Source organism: Emericellopsis atlantica, assembly GCF_019669845.1.
Source record: "Emericellopsis atlantica unplaced genomic scaffold F5Z01scaffold_23, whole genome shotgun sequence".
NCBI lineage: Eukaryota > Fungi > Ascomycota > Sordariomycetes > Hypocreales > Bionectriaceae > Emericellopsis > Emericellopsis atlantica.
Window position 1 is genome coordinate 412,576 of NW_025764725.1, and position 19,979 is coordinate 432,554.

Below are 19,979 nucleotides of genomic sequence, written 5' to 3' on the forward strand. Positions count from 1 at the left end.
TTGGACTGGCTAGACGATGATACGACATTTACAAAGACCACTTATTAGCTCTTTATGAAGCACTTGCCACTCATGGCTATTTTGTCCCTCGATCTTCGATGGAAAGCTGTAGGGGCTATGATGAGGCGCCCCCTTTATACCGGCACCGCGACACTCGTTGATGAGGTTCCCTACCACATCCGTCGTCGTTTGGCTACTGCATGAACACGTCACGAATGGGATACATATTGCAAGCACTGGAGGTCTCCGAATCATAACATTCTGTCTTGCCATTAAACTAAATGCAGGGGGCAGAAACCGAGCCTAATCTAGCGGGTCCCGTGAGCATTGTGCAAAGCTTCTCTGCCACAGAGGCTCCCTGCCACTATGTCAAGGCCCGTTTAGTTGTCCTTCTTGTCGTCCTCAGGAGCCTTGGCGTCCTTGGCGGCATCCTCAAAGTCCTTGATGGCGTCCTGCAGAGCCATGGCGGGCTTCTGCAGGCCGCTGACCTTGTCGCCCACCTGGCCGACGATGGTGTCAAGGGCCGCGAGCAGCGAGCCTAAGAGGGATGTAAGTTATGTGGCTCAACGCAGATGGGGCGTGTCCTTACCGAGGGTGGCACCACCCTGGGCCATCTCCTGGCGGGCGGCCATGTCCATCTTCATGTTGGCCTCGCCCATCTTGTTGTTCATCATCTCGGGGCTCATGGCGGCGGCAGAGCCGAGGAAGAGGGCGGCGGCGAGGGTGGAGAACTGCATGACGGCGGTGTTGGGATGGTGTGTAGAAAGTGTCTGAGTGTAGTGGAAGATTGGCTTGGAAGTTGTGATTGTCAAGAAGCAAACCGAGGATGCAGCAGCGCCTCGAGCTTTCTTATACCGACAGAGAACAAGGCTGATGGCATGCGTATTGCCCAAGGGCCGCGCACGAACTTTGGTGATCGCTTGAGACACCGGCCCGGGTATCGTGATCGTCCTCAGAAGGCCATTCCTGTTGCGATGTGATGCGTACGTAACACTTGGCCTTGTGGTCTAGATGATTTGGATCAGGATTGACGTCTGGGTACGAGAATATGCAGTGAGAGACTCTTTTCTGCGAGGAAGAGCAGATTCTGATCAACACTGCCCTTCCTAGCTAGGCACTGCTGGGTTCCAGTCTGCTGGCTTAATCGTCATGATCTGCTGTACGTTGCTTCCTGTACAGCCATCCCTGACGACGAAACAGTTTCTTGGAACGTAATCAAGCGCCCAGTCTCCGTGCTAACGGCAGTTGATGAGCGGGCGATGCGGCCTCATTGGTTGGTCCGAGACACGAAGGGAGGACCAGGAATGGTACGCAGTTATTTAGGGAGGCATAGCGGATGGATTGTGCTCAGAAGTCAGAGCACGGGACCTGCTTGCAAAGAATTTGCCGGCTTCTTGATGTTGACATACCATCTGAATTGTGGTGAAGGGTAAAAATGATCATTCACACTACGCAGACCTTTGTGTTTTGGAACATGAAGTTTGAACAGTTGATCGCATCATCTGGGCTGATTCCCTCGAGAGTTAGGCAACGGTAGGCTACCCTATACTAGGCGGCAGCACATCAAAGTCGGTTCCAAATCCTAGTGTCCCTTAGAAACCAGATATTTTCTGTGAGAACTGGGCTCAATGAACCTTTCTGAGGTCCTTTTGCTACCATAAAGGGGGTTGTGGATGGTGAATATCGATGATAGCTTTTGTACGCTTCCCGTTGTGGGATTGTCGGAGTCGTGAAGCAATTGGAGTGGCTCGGAACTCGGGAATCCGAGTGTGTAATATTGCATGGTCAATGCGATGCGTCGTTCCTTGCGTAGCGATTTGTGTATTTCCCTCATGTAGAATGATCCTGACGACAACACTCCACGCAGCACATCTCCGCAGGTCCGCCGGGTCTTGTGCCGTGGCTGTCAGCCAGTTGCATATTGATCACAAGACTCATTGGTCTCAATGCGCATTAGACCGTGGACTGTTCGACACTGGAAATAGACTAGCGATGAATGTTGATGAACGATGACATCAGTCAAGCTTCTCAACACGCATTACTCGACTATTTAGCAAGGTACATGCACACAGACTCGCGTGATCCGTCAAGTCCGGCTGTTTGTCCACCAAGACCTGTGTGTGATAAGAAGCAGGACTACCAGCTCCCCCAGGCCCCAGGGTCCAACCACTTCATAATTCCTCCTCATAAAGAAACACCAGAATGTCGCCTCGCGGACTTGCCATCATCATCGGCGCGGGCCCCACGTCCGGGGCCGGCATCGCGCGCGTCCTGGCCGACCCGCAGAGAGGCAACCTGGCCGTCGCGCTGCTCGCCCGCAACAAGGACCGACTCGAGTCTCTTGCGTCGGATCTACGCCAGTCGTCCCAGGGCGGCGTCTTGCAACCCTTTGCGACCGACACGCAGCCCGCGAACCTGCGCCATGCGTTCCGGCAGATCGCGACGCACCCGGATTTCCGGGGCCTGAAGCTTTGCCTCGCCGTCTATCACGTCAAGCACGCCGACAAGAAGCCGTTCCTGGAGGAGACACCCGAGGCCTTCAACGAGAGCATCGCTACATACTCCACCGGTGCCGTCGTATTTGCGCAGGAGGCGATCCAGCTCATGTACGCGCAGAACGGCGGGCAGACCAGCCTCAAGGACACCAAGGGTGCGGTCAAGGGAACCGTCATCTTCACGGGCACGCTGGGCGCGCTGCGCTGCAACCCGACCTTTGCGTCGTATGGCGCGTCGCGCGCCGCCGTGCGGATGCTGGCGCAGGCGGTCGCCAAGGAGCACAGCAAGTTTGGCATCCACGTGGTGCACACCATTGCCAACGGGCCCATTACCGACGAGGACAATGCGAAGACGTCGACGGGCGTCAGCATGAGGGCGGAAGATGTCGGGAATTTGTACTTGTATCTGTCGAAGCAGCCATCCTCTCTGTGGACTCATGAGCTGGACATGAGGCCTGCGCAGGAGTCGTTCTGATGGAGGTCCTTGTTGGACGGCGGGTTCTTTGGTCAGTGGAACTGAAAACGATGGAAATTACATTTACTGTATTTATTGTTAGGGTCATTCAGATAAAAAGAGCATCTTCTTTCAAAGCGTGCGCTCTAAATGGTTAATGCTCCACATTCTTGTGTGAGGAGAGAGCATATCAACCCGTTTTATATTAAGGACAAGCCCATCAGCAAACTTTATTGTCTATCTCCAGCTCCATCTCGTCTGTATGAGAAACGTGGATAGACTTAAATTATGGAATTCCATATGGGGAGCTGGGCCAACCACGTCCACCTTCAGACGAGCAGGCCAGGGAGGATAAGCCGGGACTACCTGTGGACCGTGAGAGGTTTTGGCAAAGCAGGCGTCTTGTGGAACTCTTGTGGTAGAGTTACCAGGGAATTAAGAAGGAACCAAGTGAGATATGAAGAGAGGGAAGTATGAGTGCGTTCCAACGTTGGGAGTGAATGCCAGCAACGCTCCTTCAAGGTGGCTTCCTCGTGTGATGTTGTCGTATGGCATGTCCTGGGCCCAAACGTGAGGCAATCTATCCGATTATGGCTTCGACGATCTTCATGAGAAACCACATTGGCAAGTCCAAATAGCACGTACTCCATTCGAAAGCTTCCATGTCGAGGTCTCCGGCTGGGATGGGGACTCCGGGCCGATACAGTGGAGACCACCGGAGCTACGGGGTCCCGACTCCTGGTGGCCCCGGAAACATCCCGCACAGGCCACCGGAACTAAGTAGGGCAGGTACTTTGATTACCACTTCGCACCTATACCAGGGCCTGTAGCGACATGCTGCGCACGATGAATGATGAATGGTGATGACCTGGTGCAGGGTAGGTAGTACACAGCTGGCCTTGATCACACGACCAACAGGAGGGCAATCTTATCGCCGGCCAGGAGCGGATGGAATAGTGCCTCCATCTGACCGATGGACACTGGCTGATTCCTGATTATCCGAGGCTGTCGACGGGTGGATGCGGCAGCAGTAAGCATATCGACGCCACTGCGTGCTGACCTGCCATTCCGGCGCTAGATCGACGTGTGGTGGGCTTGGCCTTGGGGACTTCTGGGCGATGGAGGAATTGAGCATGCTGATTCGCGGCGGCGGCCAACAATCATATGCATGTGCCAAGAAGCATAAAAAAGTGCCGTCGACGGACTGCCACCGTTTCCAGTGTCCACCCCCGCACGCGCGAGACACAAGTCCCTGTCTAGAACGAATGGAGGAGGGCCCGATGAGGCAGTTCCCCTTGCGCATCGACTTGGAATTTGGAGCCGCGCTGGACTGGCGCTCCTCGCCAGGGCCATTGGCGAGAGATAACGCGATCAGGCAGGCAGGCAGGCAGGCAGGGGTCAGACAGACGGCCACATGGATGATACGCACAGACTGGAATGTTTGCTGGCGTACGTACAAAAGTCATGGGTGCGCCCACCAAGACGGTCGAGTGTCTATCCCTCTCCTCCGCATTCTCTCCTCGTCTTGAATAGCAACCCACTCCAAGATGAAGTCCACCAGCACCCTTCGCGGGGCTGCCGCCGCCGCCGCCCTGTCCCTGCCTGCCCTGAGCCAGGCCAAGAACTGCTCCAAGGGCTGGGTCGACTCGGAGAAGCTGCAAGCCCTCATCAACCTCGAGGACCTGCTGGCCGGCTCGCAGAAGTTGCAGGACTTTGCCGACGCCAACGGGGGCAACCGGGCCTTTGGCGGTGGCGGTCACAACGCCACCGTCGACTGGCTCTACGACAGCCTCGACAGCCTCGACTACTACGACGTCGTCAAGCAGCCCTTCACCGAGCTCTTTGCACGGGCTGAGGGCGTCCTGACCGTGGCGGGCGAGGAGGTGGACTCGTCGCCTGCCACCTACACGCCAGGCGGCGAGCTCAGCGGGCCCCTGATCGCGGTCGAGGGTCTGGGCTGCACCGCCGAGGAGTTCCCCGCCGAGGTCGAGGGCAACATTGCCCTGCTCTCGCGTGGCACATGCTCCTTTGGCGCCAAGGCCACCGCGGCCAAGGCAGCGGGCGCCATAGGCCTCGTCATCTACAACAACGTGGAAGGCTCCCTGGCCGCCACCTTGGGGGACCCCTTTGGCGACTACGCGCCCACCGTCACCATCAGCCTGGAGGACGCCCAGCCCATCCTGGAGCAGCTCGCGGCCGGCGACGTCCAGGCCGAGCTGAGCCTCGACGCCCTCGTCGAGTCGCGTGTCAACTACAACGTCATTGCCGAGACCAAGGCCGGTGACCACGACAATGTCCTGATCCTGGGTGGACACTCGGACTCCGTCTTTGCCGGCCCTGGCATCAACGACGACGGCTCGGGCTCCGTCGGTGTCCTCCGCGTGGCCGAGGCCCTTGCCGGTTTCCGGATCAAGAATGCCGTACGCTTCGCCTTCTGGGGCGCCGAGGAGTTTGGCAAGCTCGGCTCCTACTACTACGTCAATCAGCTGAGCACGTCGGACGTGGAGCTGGCCAAGATGCGCGCCTACCTCAACTTTGACATGGTGGGTGTTTCCTTATCTCCCAGTCTGTGATTCCTCTTTAGAACTCTCGCTGACGACGCAGATTGCCTCCCCCAACTACATGTACGGCATCTACGACGGTGACGGCAGCGCCTTCAACCTGACGGGCCCCCCCGGTTCCGACGCCATCGAGAAGGAGTTTGAGGAGTTCTACGACCGCAACGGCGCCGGCCACGTGCCCACCGACTTTAGCGGCCGCTCCGACTACGCGGCCTTTATCGAGAACGGCATCCCCTCCGGCGGCTTGTTTACCGGCGCCGAGGGCGTCAAGACGGAAGAGGAGGCGGCGCTCTTTGGCGGCGAGGCGGGCGTCGCGTACGACGTCAACTACCACCAGGCCGGCGACGACATGAGCAACCTCAACCACGAGGCGTACCTGCTCAACACCAAGAGCATCGCCAACTCGGTGGCCAAGTACGCCATGAGCTTCGAGTCCATCGAGCCGGTCGACATGCGCAAGAGGCGCTGGGCGTCGGACCACGCCCAGCTCTGGGAGAGGTCGGGCGTCCACGCGGCGGCCACGCACGACCATGTCGGCCCCTGCGGTGTCCCTGGCAAGTCTCATTAAGAGTGGGAGGCTGAGTGTGTTTGCTGCTGTTGGGTGCATGTGAGCGAGGCGCGGTGGTGAATTGGGTAGACAGACATTGATGTGTAGATGAGCAATGAGAAATATAGCATAGTCTTGAACCCAGATGCTTCCGAGGCCTCAACAAGTGCGCGATATACACCATGTCTTGACCTTCCTCATCGGGCAAACTTCACGGTTCCTCTTGTTCCTACATCGGAGTAAGAGGGGCGAGTCCAGTCTAATGTATTCAGTTAAGCTAAAAGATAAGGTTGTGGAGAAATGACGCCAACCTCCACCGGGTATAAGTTGGAGAAGTTGCCTCACCGACCGTGGCATGGACTCTCGTTCTCTCTCTCTCTGATCTCCCAGCCTGCTGCTCAGTCGACACAATGGGCATCAACTTCATCCTCCTCGCAGGCCTGCTGGCTGTGACCTCTGCCTCCGCTCAGGTCATCTACGCCGGGAACCAGGCCACTGTCGAGCAAGACTCGCGGGCAAGTCTCGAGGAACTTTGCGCCACTGGACGAGATTGACATCCTCTCCCCCTCGTTCAAGAATGATGACTCTGTTCCCGAGGGCTGGTCGAACGGCACCAGTGGCCCCACGCCGCAGTTTGTCCTGGAGAACTTCCTCCAGACACTGGCGTCGAGAAACGAGTGGATGAGCTACCACGTTGCCCACTTCACTTCGGAGGAAGGGCGGTCGTTCCCCTATGTCTACCTCTCCAACACCGACAGCGGCGACATTCTCGAGAGCTACGCCAACGGCACGGACGACAAGCTCAAGATCTACCTTCAAGGTGGCGTCCACGGCAACGAGCCAGCCGGGGACCAGTCTGTCCTCGCAATCCTCGGCAAGATGGACGCGAACCAGACCTGGGCGTCCTCGATCCTCGACAAGGCCGACATTCTGGTCCTGCCGCGCTATAACCCGGACGGCGTGTCCTACTTTCAGCGAGAGCTGGCCACCTCGTTCGATCCGAACCGCGACCACACCAAGATGGCCCGCCAGCAGACGCGGGACATCAAGAAGTTTGTCATGGACTTTGCGCCTCACGTGGCCGTCGATTTTCACGAGTACACAGCGTCGCGCGCCTACGGTGCAGACGAACAGTGGCTGCCCGCGCAGGACGGCCAGTTCTCCGCCATGAAGAACCTCAACATCCACAAGGACATTCGCGCCCTGTCCGAGGACCTGTTCGCCAACAGCATCGCCGCCGCCATGGAGGCCCACGACCTGCGCTGGAGTCCCTACGTGACCGGCACCCTGGAGACGGACGACATTGTCCTCGACGAGACGACCTCGGACGCCAAGATGGGCGACACCTCGATTGCCCTCAGCCAGGCGGTCATGTTTCTGTACGAGACCCGCGGTATCAGGCTGGCTGACCAGCACTTTCAGCGCCGCGTGGCGACGGGTGTGGTCATGCTCGAGGCCCTCCTCCAGACGGCCGCGGACAACGCAGAGGACGTCTACCGCACGATCGAGTCGGCGAGGGCGGATTTCATCGCCAACGATTACGACATTATCATCACCGACTACCCCGAGGAGACGCAGATTGACTGGACGTACATTAACGCGTCCAACGGGAGTCTGGTGGACGTACCCGTCACGTTCCTCAACACGACGCCCCTGCACGCGAACCTGACGCGCCCACGACCCGTGAGCGTGGGCGACGAGTACCCGGTGTACAGGATCATGGGGTAATGATAGCCCTTAGGGTAGGCAGTTAAAAAGGGGAAGATGTAAAGTGTCCTAAAAGAGCTAGTCCGCCGGGACCCACCCTGGACATCTCCGCTCCGTGCCCCGACCGGCCGAATAGATCAAAAGGGGATTAGCGCGTCTCACGTCTCGACTTCTTCTACCGCAGGCCAGGGGCCGGGCATGGCCCAGGCTAGAATTAATCAAGTTTGCCTGTCCAGTCCGTGGCTGTGCGCGCGTCTCGCTCAATCTTTACCAAGTGCTGACAACATCTATAACGTCTCGCATGCTGGGTGCTCCGTGTCCAGTCTGCTCCTCACCTGTGCCTCCATCGCCCCCGCTGGCCACGCATCATGAGACTCACGCCCCAGGACGCTGGCCCCGTGTCGATGAAGCAGGAGGATGCTGGTGATGGACCTGATGGTGGCGACACTCCGGCCACGCAACGCCAGAGACGGAACCACACGCGCAGCAGAGATGGCTGCCTGACCTGTCGCAAGAGGCACAAGCGCTGCGACGAGACCAAGCCCGTCTGGTGAGTAGAGGAACACTCCCTGACTCTGACTCGATTGCATGTCGTTATACGCTGGGATGGAGCAACATGTGATTTGATAACGAGTGGGTTACGATACGATCTCTCCTACCACTACATGTACCCTGTACAAGGCCCTATTCATGAGGAAATCAAATCTGTCGCATATGAGACGTGCAGTCTACTGACATGTCCGCGCAAAGCATCAACTGCTCCACGACGTCCCGCCAATGCGAGTATTCGCAACCCAGTGTGCCCCTGAGAGAGCGACGTGCCACGGAGCGGGCTGGCGTCCCGGGCCTCCAGCAGCCATGGACAGTGTCGACACCAGCCTCGGAGGTTCAAATCAAGGCCAAGTCTGCCAAACCAACTCCCGCACCTCCAAAGAAGCCTGCCACAAACTGGCAGAAGCTACTCGGCAAGTCGGGCGACCCGTTTAGCACGTACTCGATCGACATGCCGCTGGAGTCCGTGACGCTGCTGCAATACTGTAAGCCAGATCACCTCGTGCATGCTATCACGGTCTCCGCGAGACCGGTCCTGCTCACGCGCCTCTCCTAGTTCATCGATCTGCCATGGACCACGTGGACGATCCGCGAAAGAACTCGTAAGTTGTCCAAGAGTCTTGCCCACTCCCCACGCTCACATGCCACCCATCGCAGTCTGCGCGCGGTCATCCACGACCCGACCGCCCTCCGCTCGGCCGTGCTCCTCGCCAGCGTCCACTACGCGTGGAGCACGGGGCAGCTGGCCGATTTTGCCAAGACGTACTTCTTCCACAAGGTCGAGAACATTCGCCTGATCAACACGAAGATACAGCGCACGATGCGGACGCGGCTGGAGCTCTGCGACTGCATCAAGGAGGTAGCCACCCTCGCCATGGTGGAGGCGTTGTTGATCTCGGACGAGGTCGCTGCCGAGAGTCACATACAAGGCATGCTGGCTTTGCTGGAGGCGCGCTCCGCAATCCGGGACGAGTTATCGTCCAGCGACACGCAAAAGACCCTCCACGAGGAACTGTGTGACCGATATGTTCTCTTGTACGTCTCAAAGCCGCCCACCACACTTGGGAAACTTTACTAACCATGACAGCGTCAGCATGCTTGTGCAGGGCGTCAAGACGCGCAACGCAGACCTCGTAGACGTCAGGAACAAGCCATGCATACAGCCCGACAGCCAGATGGAGGCGTGGATCCAGGAGCGCATGATCGGTCTCAAGGTGGTCTGCCTGATCCCGAACCTCTTCTCGCCCCCGCCGGCGTCCACCGTGCCCAGACCCATCGACGTGGTCCGCAGCCTCGAGATCCTCCGCTCCATGACGCACGCCTGCGAGCTCAAGCACCGCTGGCACGGGTCCGAGGAATACGAAAGCGTGAGGGACATTATGTGGAGTCGGCACTCGGCCACGGACATGTGGTACATTGGCATGGAGAACCACACCGATTCGCTCCTGGCGGCGGAGGAAGAGCCACGGCTACCTTCGGCGTGGAGTGGCATGTACGCGACGGTGGCGGCGTACGAGAACTGCGTGATCGAGGCGACCAATGCTGGGTGCGTCATGGATCAGCGCTTGTTGGGGCATCACCTGGCCATGGTCGACATGGACCTACAACAAGCCCGAAGGTGCTTGAAGGAGGATCCCGTGTCTTCCAAGACTTCGCAGAGCAATCTGTGGCTCTGGAAGGCTTTTACCGGTGCGTTCAGCTTGGGTTGTGTGGAGGGGCCTCTTGATTTTGGGAACAGGGCCCTCAGGGCGTCGTTTGAAGGCCACATCAGGGAGGCTGCCCTTGCTTTTGGCATCGAGGGCTGGGACGGGGCTCGTCAAAGGCTCGAAACGATGGCTTGGCCTTCGAGAGCGTACAAAGAGACGCAGTCTATCCAGACGTGGTACCGAGCCATGCTGGGCAAAGCAGCCTCGGCCAAGGACACAACGCCTGCCTGATTCGATATCATGAGGACAGCATAGCATCGGAGTTTTTTTTTTTTTTCGTTTCCCAGCATAGATCAACGTATGGCAGAATAGTATGACTAGACCAGGTGGACCTGGACATCTCGCTCCAGGATTGTCCGCAGATCGTGCGAGTCGGAACCCGCCCACACGCTCTGCACCACCTTCAACGTCCGCAGCAGGGCCACGAGGACGTAGAGCTGCTCCGCTTCGTTCAGCTCCTCCTCCACCAGCGTGTCCATCAGATCCGCCGCCGCATCGGCAATGTCCTGCCACCCACCCTCCTCCGCCGACAGGTCCATGTTCTGAAAGTCGAGCTCGTGCTCCTCCACGAGCAGGGCGATCAGGGCGGGCGTCTGCTTGAGCAGCCTTCGGGGCCCGTTGGCGATCTGATCGGTGCGTCCCACGTATGACAGCCACGCGTCGATCCGCATCAGCTCCACGTTAGACTCCTCGACATTGTCCTCGTTGTTCCGGGTCGTGCTGACTTGCCACTCGTACGAGTGTAGGAGCTGCAGCGCGGGCACGACGCCCTCCAGTACAGGGATGTTGACGCCAATGTACGTACCCTGGGCGACGACGCCGCCGCGCGCATTGAGGGCGTAGGCTGGGAACGACGTCGTCCTGCCCTCGAGCATCCAGTAGGCCGTCTCTTGGAAGGATCTGTACGTTTCCATGCTTGAACCTGTATAGAGGAGCGACTTCTCGTCGAGAAACCCGAGCAAGGCCTCGAGGATGACCGTGATGCCGCCTGCAGCAGCTGCTGACAGCGGCAGGCATTCAGCGTCGTGCCAGGGCGTCACCCATTGCCCGCCGGTGATGTCCACCTGGCTTAGCCAGAACACATCGACCCTGGTCATCCTCATGACCTGCGTTCGAGCCAGGTTCCTCTTGTGCCGGGCTTCGCCCCTCGCCAATTTGGCCTCCTCCCTCTCCTTCTCCCTGTCTCGAGCCTCGTACGCCTCGTCCGTGACCGGTGGTGGTTCCTTTTCAGCTGCGTCAGCGGAACTGTGGAGCGAATGGTAGGTCAGCAGCTTTGGGATCTGGTCTCCTCTCCTTTCGGCGGCTGCTTCTTCATAGGGTGAAGTCATCGCGCCCTGCTCGACCGACTGCTGGACAAGAGACATGTCCTTTTGTATTGCGTCCATCTTGACAGCTCTTGCGGCTTGACGCTCTTTTGCAATCCTCTTGCGTTCCGCTAACGGGTCTGTCGTGTTATCACGCTCATGCCCTCCCTCATCCTCGTCATCAAGCATGAGGGATGGTGGCTCGTTGAAACCGGGTGGAAGAGGTGGTACTGGCGATTCGGAATCCTTACGGGGATCTGCGGGTGGCGATGAGGTCGTCTTCTCGGCCACGGGCTGCACAGATTCTCCCTCGTCATCGGCATCCTCGACCTTGGGCCTCCTGTACGACGACGCATGGACATTCCCAGAACGTGCGTGGCCTTTAGCGGAGTGCTTTTGGTTCGCTTCACCATCTGGTTCTGGAATTCCTCCAGACCCAGCCCGTCGCTGTGGTCCGCGCCGCTTCCCGTATGGACATGGAGGTGGTAGATAAATGATCATGACCCAAGCGCCATCCGCTGGTTTGTGCTCCACCAGTTGGTAAGGGTCGGTCCTGGCTAGACCTCTTCGCTCACCATCGCTGGGGGATGTCTTTTGCTCCAAATTTGTTCCCTTGGCAGAGGCCTTGGTTTTCGTGACTGAGGCGACGTGAATCTCATAGCCCGTCAAGCCTTGGTGATCCTTGATCCATCTTTCGTCCAGTCTGCGCGCCGTGCGCCTCTTAACCCAGTGGTAGTACTGATTCGCGACACTAGGGACGTCCAAAATCCTGCCCAGCCAGGGGTCGTCGACGGTGCCGCGCGGGCTTGTCCTGCTCACCCCGAAGGCCTGCGGCACCGGGGGGCACAGAGTGGTTGGGGTGAAATGCAATATGGGTCCCAAGACAGGATGGCTCGCGCTGGTCAAGCTCCCAGCTGGGCCCTGCATCGACACGGACTTTTCTTCAAAGGATGCTCTCGTGACAACCATGCCCGCTGTTAAGCCCATGATGACAATGTCTCTCATCGAGGTGGGCATCGGGACGCTGACGAGGTCGCTTGGGCATCGATCGACGTCGCATTCGACATAGTCCACCCGTATCGAGTCGCCGCATGAACGTTCCACAGCTCGGCAAAACGAGACCCAAGAAGCTTCTCCTGGCGGGACGGTCGATTTGCGTGTCTCCTTTCCGGCATGCCTCTCCACTTCGCCCGCCTCGGGCGCAGGTCGTCGTCTGCGGAGAGCTTGTTGTCCAGGTGAGCTCATTTCATTGACCGTTTGCCCTGAATTTACTTCTGTTAGAGCATCCCAAGCTCTAAGGCACGGGAGAGGGTGCTCCGCAATAGCACACGAACGCCTGATAGCTCCGCCGCCAGATCCCCAGTGACGCGGCTCGAGAGATATCTGTGGCATGCTGTACAGCACACGGAAGCGGAACTGCGACATCTCCCAAACGCGACGGCCTTGGCCCGGCATCGGTCCGTACACGACACTGTCACACAGACGGATCTGCTGGCCGGTGATAAAGTATTGCTGGGTAGCCTGGGCCACGGCGATGATCATGGCGACAATGGCGACGACAAGCGCCGCAACGCCTGCGATGGTCGCAGGGTCCCAGCCCATGATGAGGACTGCGATTGAGAGTCTTTGGGGGGTGACTTGGGAACGCTTGCTGTGTACAGTATGTATTGCGCCCAACCAGACAGAATCTGGGTTGATGAAAGTCTATTACCAGCTGTTCATCGTGTAGAAAGCGCGTGACTGAGGCAGACCTCTCATTTAATCACATCCTCCAACTCGGAACCGGCTGCGGCTGAACGAGTATTGCAGCCAGCCAGCATCCTGCCTTGGACGTTCGAGGCTTTCAGCATTGCTCAGGTAGAACGCAGAAAACGCCCGTATTGTCGATAGGCGTTTTCAGCTGCACGCAGAGGCGTGGGATCGCATGTCGGACTACTAAATGGGGTCTGCATGGGCATTTGAGGCGCGGAAGGACTATCTTTACCAGAGTTGCATTGCTTTTTGTCGCACGGAAAAATCAATTTAGGAGGAGGATGTAAACAAGAAGTTTGCAGGTTTCGTCGTGTTTGGAGTACCCAAATACGGATTGGCAGCGCGAAACACATGCACGCTGAAATTATGTCACACTCCAAATTCCGTAGACGCCTTTTCTACATTTCAAGTTGTGAGAGCCTCGTCTTCGGGAGGCTTCACAGTCTTCAGCTAGACACATCATCGTTCTTCGCACAGCCGTGGGATGAGGTCACGAGCAACATGACCAGAGTAAGGCTGCCGACCGTCGCAGGGTAGTCTGTGAAGTTCCGTTAATTCTTATTAAGAACCTGTTAGAAGTAGATCTCCAGCGGACTGTGAGCAAACAGAACTGGATAAGAGTACTGGTCTAATAGAGCAAGGCGTCTAGGGTAGGAACGCGGGAGGGTGGCCTACGTAATGGACGGGGCTGGGCCGCTGGGCCGCTGGGAGCCTGGGACGGACCGCCAGGGCCAGGCATCCAGTCATCCGTCATGGAAATCTGGACCTGGAGCGACAACCTTCACCACGCCTGTGCGCAAAGCGCGATCACTTCACAGCTTCGCCTGCCATCACTCTCCGCTAGTGTGCTGACTGGCTATTAATCCACCACCAAGCCAGAAAGGCATACAGAGACAAGACCGCCCACACCGACCAGTCACGACTGCGGCAGCGCGGATGCCGCCCTGCCTCGCGCGTCGACCAAAATGCAGCCCTACTGCACTGGCGTCATGCGCCCAATCAGCACTACCGCGCCCGCAATGGCGATCACAAGCCACTGTCGCCTGGCTCTGCCCTGACCTGAGCCCCGCGGATGAGGCATCGGATCCCCCTCCTCCCGGACTCGACAGAGTCGGACAGACCCAAGCACACAATACTTGACGCTCAGCCCAACCGTGACTGAAGTGCAGCGCCAACACTACAGATTCAGTCAGCTGCGTGTGTGACTCTTGACTGTCCAGAACCTTGCAGCCTCGTCCACTGGGCGTGGTCGTCGACTTGGCCAAGAGTCCAAGGCCAGGAGGCTGTTCCTACACACACGTAGCAAGACATGTCAGTCCTATGAGTCAGGGATATATATCTGGAAGAGTCTCAGCCTCCCGTGCACGCACCTTTCACACCCCTGCATCCCACAGCATCTAGTACAACCGGATCTGGCACTACCTCTCACCAAATAGCCTCAAGATGGGGTCCAAAACAGAGAAGGAAGAGCCACCCGGCTATGAAGCGAGTGAGTTCCAGGCGGTCCTCACCGACGCTCGCGCACTCTACCGCGAGACGTCGGGAGACAACCTCGATGATTTCATGAGCCCGCCTATGCGCAACTTGTCCGACCTCAAGACGCAACTCGACATCTCCAATGAGCACTTTTCTTCCTTCCGGGCCAAGAGGGCGTCCCTCTTCGGTGCCTTGACCACCATGCTCAAACCCGTCGAAATCGTTGGAGAGGTCGTCAGTGGCGCCGCGGGCGAGATCTTCCCGCCAACGCAGAGTATCTTCTCCGCCGTCATGTTTCTCGTCAACGCGGCGAACAACGTGTCCTCGACATACAACTCCATTGTTGAACTGTTCGGCCAGCTCAAAGACTTCACCGCCCGCTTCGACGTGTACCTCCAGCACAAAATGTCGACGGCCCTGCGCGAGAAGGTGGTCCACATCTTCAGTGCCCTCTTCCAGGTCCTTGTGCTCGCCACCAAGGAGGTACGTCGCGGCAGGGTCAAGTCCTACTTCCGCAACCTGTTTGGCGCCGACAGCCCCGTGCAAGAAGCCCTCGTCAACCTACAGAGGCTCACTCTCGGCGAGGAGAGACAGGTGCTGGCCGACACGTACGGTGGGGTTTCACGGATCGACACCAAGACGGATCGTGTGGAGCACATGGTCTCGCAGATGAGCGAGAACATCCAGGAGATGAGAACAGAGTACAAGGAGAGAGCAACCGTCGCGCATCAAGATCGACTGAGGGAAATCCTCGAACCGTCTCCCTTCCCCGAGGACTTCAACACAGCATTCGAGCGGAATCGTGTACCAGGCACGGGCAACTGGCTGTTGGAGGACTCGGGCCTCAAGGCGTGGATGCGCAGCGAGACGCATTACCTGTGGATGTCAGGCGGCCCAGGCACAGGAAAGTCATTCTTAGCCAGCCGCTTGATCTCGTGGGGCACCGACAACCTCTCGCACCTGGCGTACTTTTATTTCCGCGCCAACAACCCAGAGACGAGGTCGGTTCTACAAGCTCTGCGGGACGTTGCGTATCAACTCAGTGAGAGTGATGCGTTGTATGGCAAGCAGATTGCTCGAAGAGTGCATAGCAGCGACGACATTAAGACCATTCCCAGCGCCTTCCGACGGCTTTTTGTGCAGCCGTTGGAGGAGGATACTCGTGGACGGTCATTTTATGTCTTTCTCGACGGAATTGACGAGGCGGAACCAGATGAGTTGGAGGAACTGCTACGGCAGCTCGAGCCGCAGGAGGACACCTTGAGACCACCGACACGGCATTCTAGAGTTCAAATCGCCCTCGTGGGCAGGTCGTACTTGACGGAGCTGGTCACCTCCTACCTGGACCCGCCCTCGGCGCAGCACAAGCTCACCGTCGTCCATGTCACGCCAGATCGAAACGCAAACGATGTGCTGGCATACATTGAGGCCGAGGTGTTTTCGTCAAGGCTCCTGAACAGAAGCACCCTGGATTTCAAGAACCAAGTCATCAGGGCCATGGTTAAACGCGTGGATGGCCTCTTCATCCTGGCCAAGTTTATGCTGGCGGACATGAACCGCAAGCGCAGGCCGACCACGATCCTCAAGTCGCTCGAGTCGTTTCCCCGCGAGATCAATGGCGTACTGAAAACAACCCTTGCCAACCTGTCCGCGACAATCTCCGAGGAAGAAGCGACGGACCTCAATGAGATGCTTCGCTGGGTGACCTGCGCCGAGCAAACCCTCACACTCGAACAGCTCGAAGCAATCTTGATACTCCGATTCGGGGATCCCCCTTTCCGGTTCGAGGACACACTACGCGGGCAGTACGCCTGCTTCTTCGAGCTCGAGCGTGAAGATGGCCTCACGACCGACGACCTCGTCAAGAGCCACGAGCGCGCGCAAAAGGGTCAGCAGGAATCGCCCACGGGCCGTTTCCGGAGGTCAAGCTCGACGGGCAAGAAGGAGTCACCGCAAAGAGCCGTCAGCCCTGCGAAACGCATCGCCTACAACCGAAGGCGGACAAGTCCTGTTACTCTGAGCGAGACGAGCCCGAGTCGAAGGTATAGTCTCTCTCGCAGCCCTGCGCGAAGGCCCGAGCTTCTCGACGCGGGAGAAGAGATGGAGTTTCGGTCCAAGAAATCGACAACCATGGTCACTTTCTTCCATGCCTCCGTGCGGGACTTTTTCCGCGACGAAGATACCTTATCCGCTACAGGGGGCACAAAGGGACCACAGATAGGATTCGACATCAATAAGGCACGTCTGCATGTCCTTGAGACATGCCTGCGCATTTTTAATGACAAGCAATGGTTCGACAAACATAAGTTGGGCGTAAAAAGATATGCTCTGAGACAGTATGCTGCTTGGTATTGGCAAGAGCATCTTGCCGTCCTCTCGCCCTCCGCGGTCAGTGTCGAGGAGAAGCGCAAGCTTGGGCCGCAAATCTATCGGATGCTGACCCAAGACGACATCATCTACGACTGGAGTGTTTTGTACGAGCAAAATGACGAGGGTCTCGAGGTTCTGACCGACAGCAACATTTCTGCCCTCAAGGCCTGGATGAGTGACCCAGATGTTCTGTCCGGCCTGGGCCCAGAAGCCCAACAATGGGCCAAAGGGTCCGTACAGAAACCCACAGGACTCTTCCAGCAGATTGGCAAATTTTACGCAAGAGCGTGGCTCGACGCGAGCTTCAAGCAGTATGTGCCTACTCGCTTCTGCTTCAAAATCGTCCAGAGCATCGCCTACATGGAGGAGGGCCACAAATGGTCTGACTCACAGTGCCACTGGTCGGCCATCCCCGTCGTAACGCGTATCGACAAGGCGACAGAATGGGCCGCCTGCGAGAAGACGGCCCATTGGTACCGTCGCGTGGGCAGCACCTTTCTCACGAGCGGCATGAACGAGGAAGCACTCCAGCATTACAACAGCGCGCTGAAGCTTGAGCCAGATAGCGTCGAGACCCTGGGGCGGAAAGCGTTCTGTCTCTCCGTTGATGAGAGGTATGGTGAAGCTCTGCACCTGGCGCTGAAGTGCGAGGCCAAGGAACAGGAAATTCTTGAGAACGGGACACCCACTCTACCGCAGCGAGGAGCAAGCCAGTGGCGGCTGTACAAGGATCATTACCTCATTGCGCAATGCTACTACCGCGCGAGAGAAGTAGACCTTGCCGTTCGGTACTTCCACGAAGCTCTCGATAGCGCTGAAAATGCGGCGCTTGACTATCACGAGCGGTTTGAAGCGGCGACTAGCTTTCTAGACGTTCTAGCAGCCGAGAACATGCACGAGGAAATGATGAAGGTCATTGAAGACATGGCCCTCCAACCCTCGAGCCGCACCCGGGAACAGAGTCGTCTCGTCGACTTTTTGTGCGCCAAGCACAGCAAACCTATAGTTCTCGAATGGCTGCCCAAGGCCGCGTGTACGACGGGCAAGACCGATTTCCTGGTGGAGAGGCTCGAGATGAGCATCGACGTGGCGCACGACAGGCGCGATACACTCAAGGAGCTCTATCTTCGCCTCGCCATGGGCACAGCGCTCGTCTACAGCCGAGACTTTGACGAGGCCATTGAGGTCTTTGAGCAGATCTCTCTGGTAGAGTATCGACCAAGAGGCAATGTCCCTACGAGATCAGCCCACGCGGTTTCCTTTCAGAAGCTGGCGTCGCTGTACAAGGGCATGGCGTTGCGGGCGGGCATCACGTCGTCTGGTGCCGATCGCTGGATCCAGAAGCTCGAGTATGTGCAGGCCAAGCAAAACGCTCATCGGAACCTGGATCTACCAGCGAGCATGCTCGGCTCCGACGTCAACGCCGCTGCCATCTATCTAGCGCTATTTTACCGCCTCCGAGGGCGGGAAAGGGACGCAGAGAAACTGCTGTCGGCGCTCATCCTCGAATCCTGCGAGATTCTGGAGGACGAGGATCTGCAGAATGATCAGTTCGCGCTGGAGAACCTGCTGAAGCTGTTTGTCGCAGCGGGAGACGACGAGAACGCCCTCGCCCTGGCCGTGTCGATGCGACGTCTCAACCCAGAGGCCTCGCTCAGCACACCCGGTGACTCGCCAGTGCATACCCGCCTCGAGCCCAAGCTGCCCGATATACAATCGTCCAGCCGATCCTGCGCACACTGTTTAGAGATTGTGCCATCAAACGCCGAGTTTTTCATCTGCCACTTTTGCCTCGATGCTTTCTGCGGGAGATGCCTGCATAAGAAGATACAACCTGGGACCGATAAGACGAGTCTATGCCAGCCAGACCACGAGTGGATGGAGGTGCCGCCTCTGCAACGAGTTCTCCATACGGGGCAAGTCCTCAAAGATAGGGAGGTGATGAGCTATCAGGATTGGAAGCATGCCATACGGGAGAGATGGGAAAAGGGGGGGTTGTGATGGTTGACGATTTTCACGTTCTACGACTGCATAGTTGCATGGTAGCTGGCGTTTTGCATATCAAGTCTCGCTTTTACTTCGACTGCGTGTCTTGTAGAGCTTCAGGCAATGTACACTCGCCGTGATCGTGCCTGGGGGTGATTCTCAAAGCACCAGGATGCTAAACCATGTGCGGATGGAAAGACTGCGGACACTCCGCGACGTTGTTCGCGATCAACAACGATTATGACTCCATTTGGGTGTCGAAGGATCCCAGCTGGAGCAGAAGCGGGCGATTTCGGTCCACTAGAGACTGATCAACTCCAGGGTTCTTTTGAAGCGAGGGCGGTGAGATATCATCACTCACATCCCCAGTCCCGACGCGGGGAAATCTTGGAGAGGAGGGGAATATGTGGAGGTGTGGAGGATATTCGGACGTCAGTCGGCCAGAAGACGCGGGCGACTTCCGAGTGTCATGTACCATCGGCCATCAATCCAGCGAAGCCTTCATTGCATGACGCTTGGCGTTGCTGTTGGCTGGGTGTTGTTACATCGTGATTGAAGCGGTTTGGGTGAGACACGCAGCTTCTCTTGTCTCGTGCGGCATACAACCCAAACAGTGCTCGTGATGCAGTTGGGCGGTCCGCTGGGCGAGACTTGCCTCTTGGAGTTATGAAACACCTGATTTCGGAGAATATTTGATCTGGAGAGATTATTAGCACGTCCACTCCCATCACGCCGGATCCGGTCACCAGTGACTTGCGTACCAGAGGTTCAAAGTTCAAACTTCAACCTAATCACCTGGCCACGTGCCTGTGCGACATATCCAAGACCCGAAAGCTAAAGTTTTCGAAACATTCCAGATTGAGGAGCCTCCCGTTGTGAGCACACCAGAGTCCCGTGTGGCCGCCTCAGACCAACATACGGATCAGCGGGCTGTGCGTAATTTCGCAGAGACAACGCCTTCTGCCGCCCGTACTGTGGGCATCGGCTAACATTAGCTTATCTAGCTGCTTCAAGAAGGTAAGATCATACATATTTCCAGCCGAGAGACTCCACCCAGTCCGGCAGATCG

General features: G+C 57.6%; 7 protein-coding genes across 7 annotated transcripts; 5 read left to right on the forward strand and 2 right to left on the reverse strand.

Moving 5' to 3' along the window:
- Positions 1 to 380: 380 nt before the first annotated feature.
- On the reverse strand, positions 381 to 737 carry F5Z01DRAFT_638772 (uncharacterized protein; the record flags this gene model as incomplete). Its single annotated transcript, XM_046262401.1, has 2 exons — positions 381 to 538; positions 590 to 737. The coding sequence occupies 2 exons, from the start codon at positions 735 to 737 to the stop codon at positions 381 to 383; spliced, it is 306 nt and encodes a 101-aa protein (XP_046116057.1).
- A 1,371-nt stretch (positions 738 to 2,108) lies between these two features.
- Positions 2,109 to 3,141, forward strand: F5Z01DRAFT_251092 (short-chain dehydrogenase/reductase SDR). The gene has a single exon (XM_046258494.1). It carries the CDS (start codon positions 2,203 to 2,205, stop codon positions 2,968 to 2,970), a length of 768 nt encoding a protein of 255 aa, XP_046116058.1. The 5' UTR covers positions 2,109 to 2,202; the 3' UTR covers positions 2,971 to 3,141.
- A 1,355-nt stretch (positions 3,142 to 4,496) lies between these two features.
- Positions 4,497 to 6,078, forward strand: F5Z01DRAFT_676373 (uncharacterized protein; the record flags this gene model as incomplete). Its single annotated transcript, XM_046265248.1, has 2 exons — positions 4,497 to 5,492; positions 5,554 to 6,078. The coding sequence occupies 2 exons, from the start codon at positions 4,497 to 4,499 to the stop codon at positions 6,076 to 6,078; spliced, it is 1,521 nt and encodes a 506-aa protein (XP_046116059.1).
- Positions 6,079 to 6,328: 250 nt separating this feature from the next.
- On the forward strand, positions 6,329 to 7,907 carry F5Z01DRAFT_662063 (uncharacterized protein). The gene has a single exon (XM_046263922.1). The coding sequence runs from the start codon at positions 6,739 to 6,741 to the stop codon at positions 7,783 to 7,785; it is 1,047 nt and encodes a 348-aa protein (XP_046116060.1). The 5' UTR covers positions 6,329 to 6,738; the 3' UTR covers positions 7,786 to 7,907.
- A 52-nt stretch (positions 7,908 to 7,959) lies between these two features.
- On the forward strand, positions 7,960 to 10,296 carry F5Z01DRAFT_251304 (uncharacterized protein). The gene is made up of 5 exons (XM_046258495.1): positions 7,960 to 8,314; positions 8,515 to 8,801; positions 8,873 to 8,918; positions 8,974 to 9,351; positions 9,404 to 10,296. The coding sequence occupies exons 1-5, from the start codon at positions 8,133 to 8,135 to the stop codon at positions 10,251 to 10,253; spliced, it is 1,743 nt and encodes a 580-aa protein (XP_046116061.1). The 5' UTR covers positions 7,960 to 8,132; the 3' UTR covers positions 10,254 to 10,296.
- F5Z01DRAFT_251305 (uncharacterized protein) lies at positions 10,297 to 13,054 on the reverse strand. The gene has a single exon (XM_046258496.1). It carries the CDS (start codon positions 12,926 to 12,928, stop codon positions 10,340 to 10,342), a length of 2,589 nt encoding a protein of 862 aa, XP_046116062.1. The 5' UTR covers positions 12,929 to 13,054; the 3' UTR covers positions 10,297 to 10,339.
- Positions 13,055 to 14,370: 1,316 nt separating this feature from the next.
- F5Z01DRAFT_251324 (uncharacterized protein) lies at positions 14,371 to 19,038 on the forward strand. Its single transcript, XM_046258497.1, has one exon. It carries the CDS (start codon positions 14,522 to 14,524, stop codon positions 18,923 to 18,925), a length of 4,404 nt encoding a protein of 1,467 aa, XP_046116063.1. The 5' UTR covers positions 14,371 to 14,521; the 3' UTR covers positions 18,926 to 19,038.
- Positions 19,039 to 19,979: the final 941 nt, after the last annotated feature.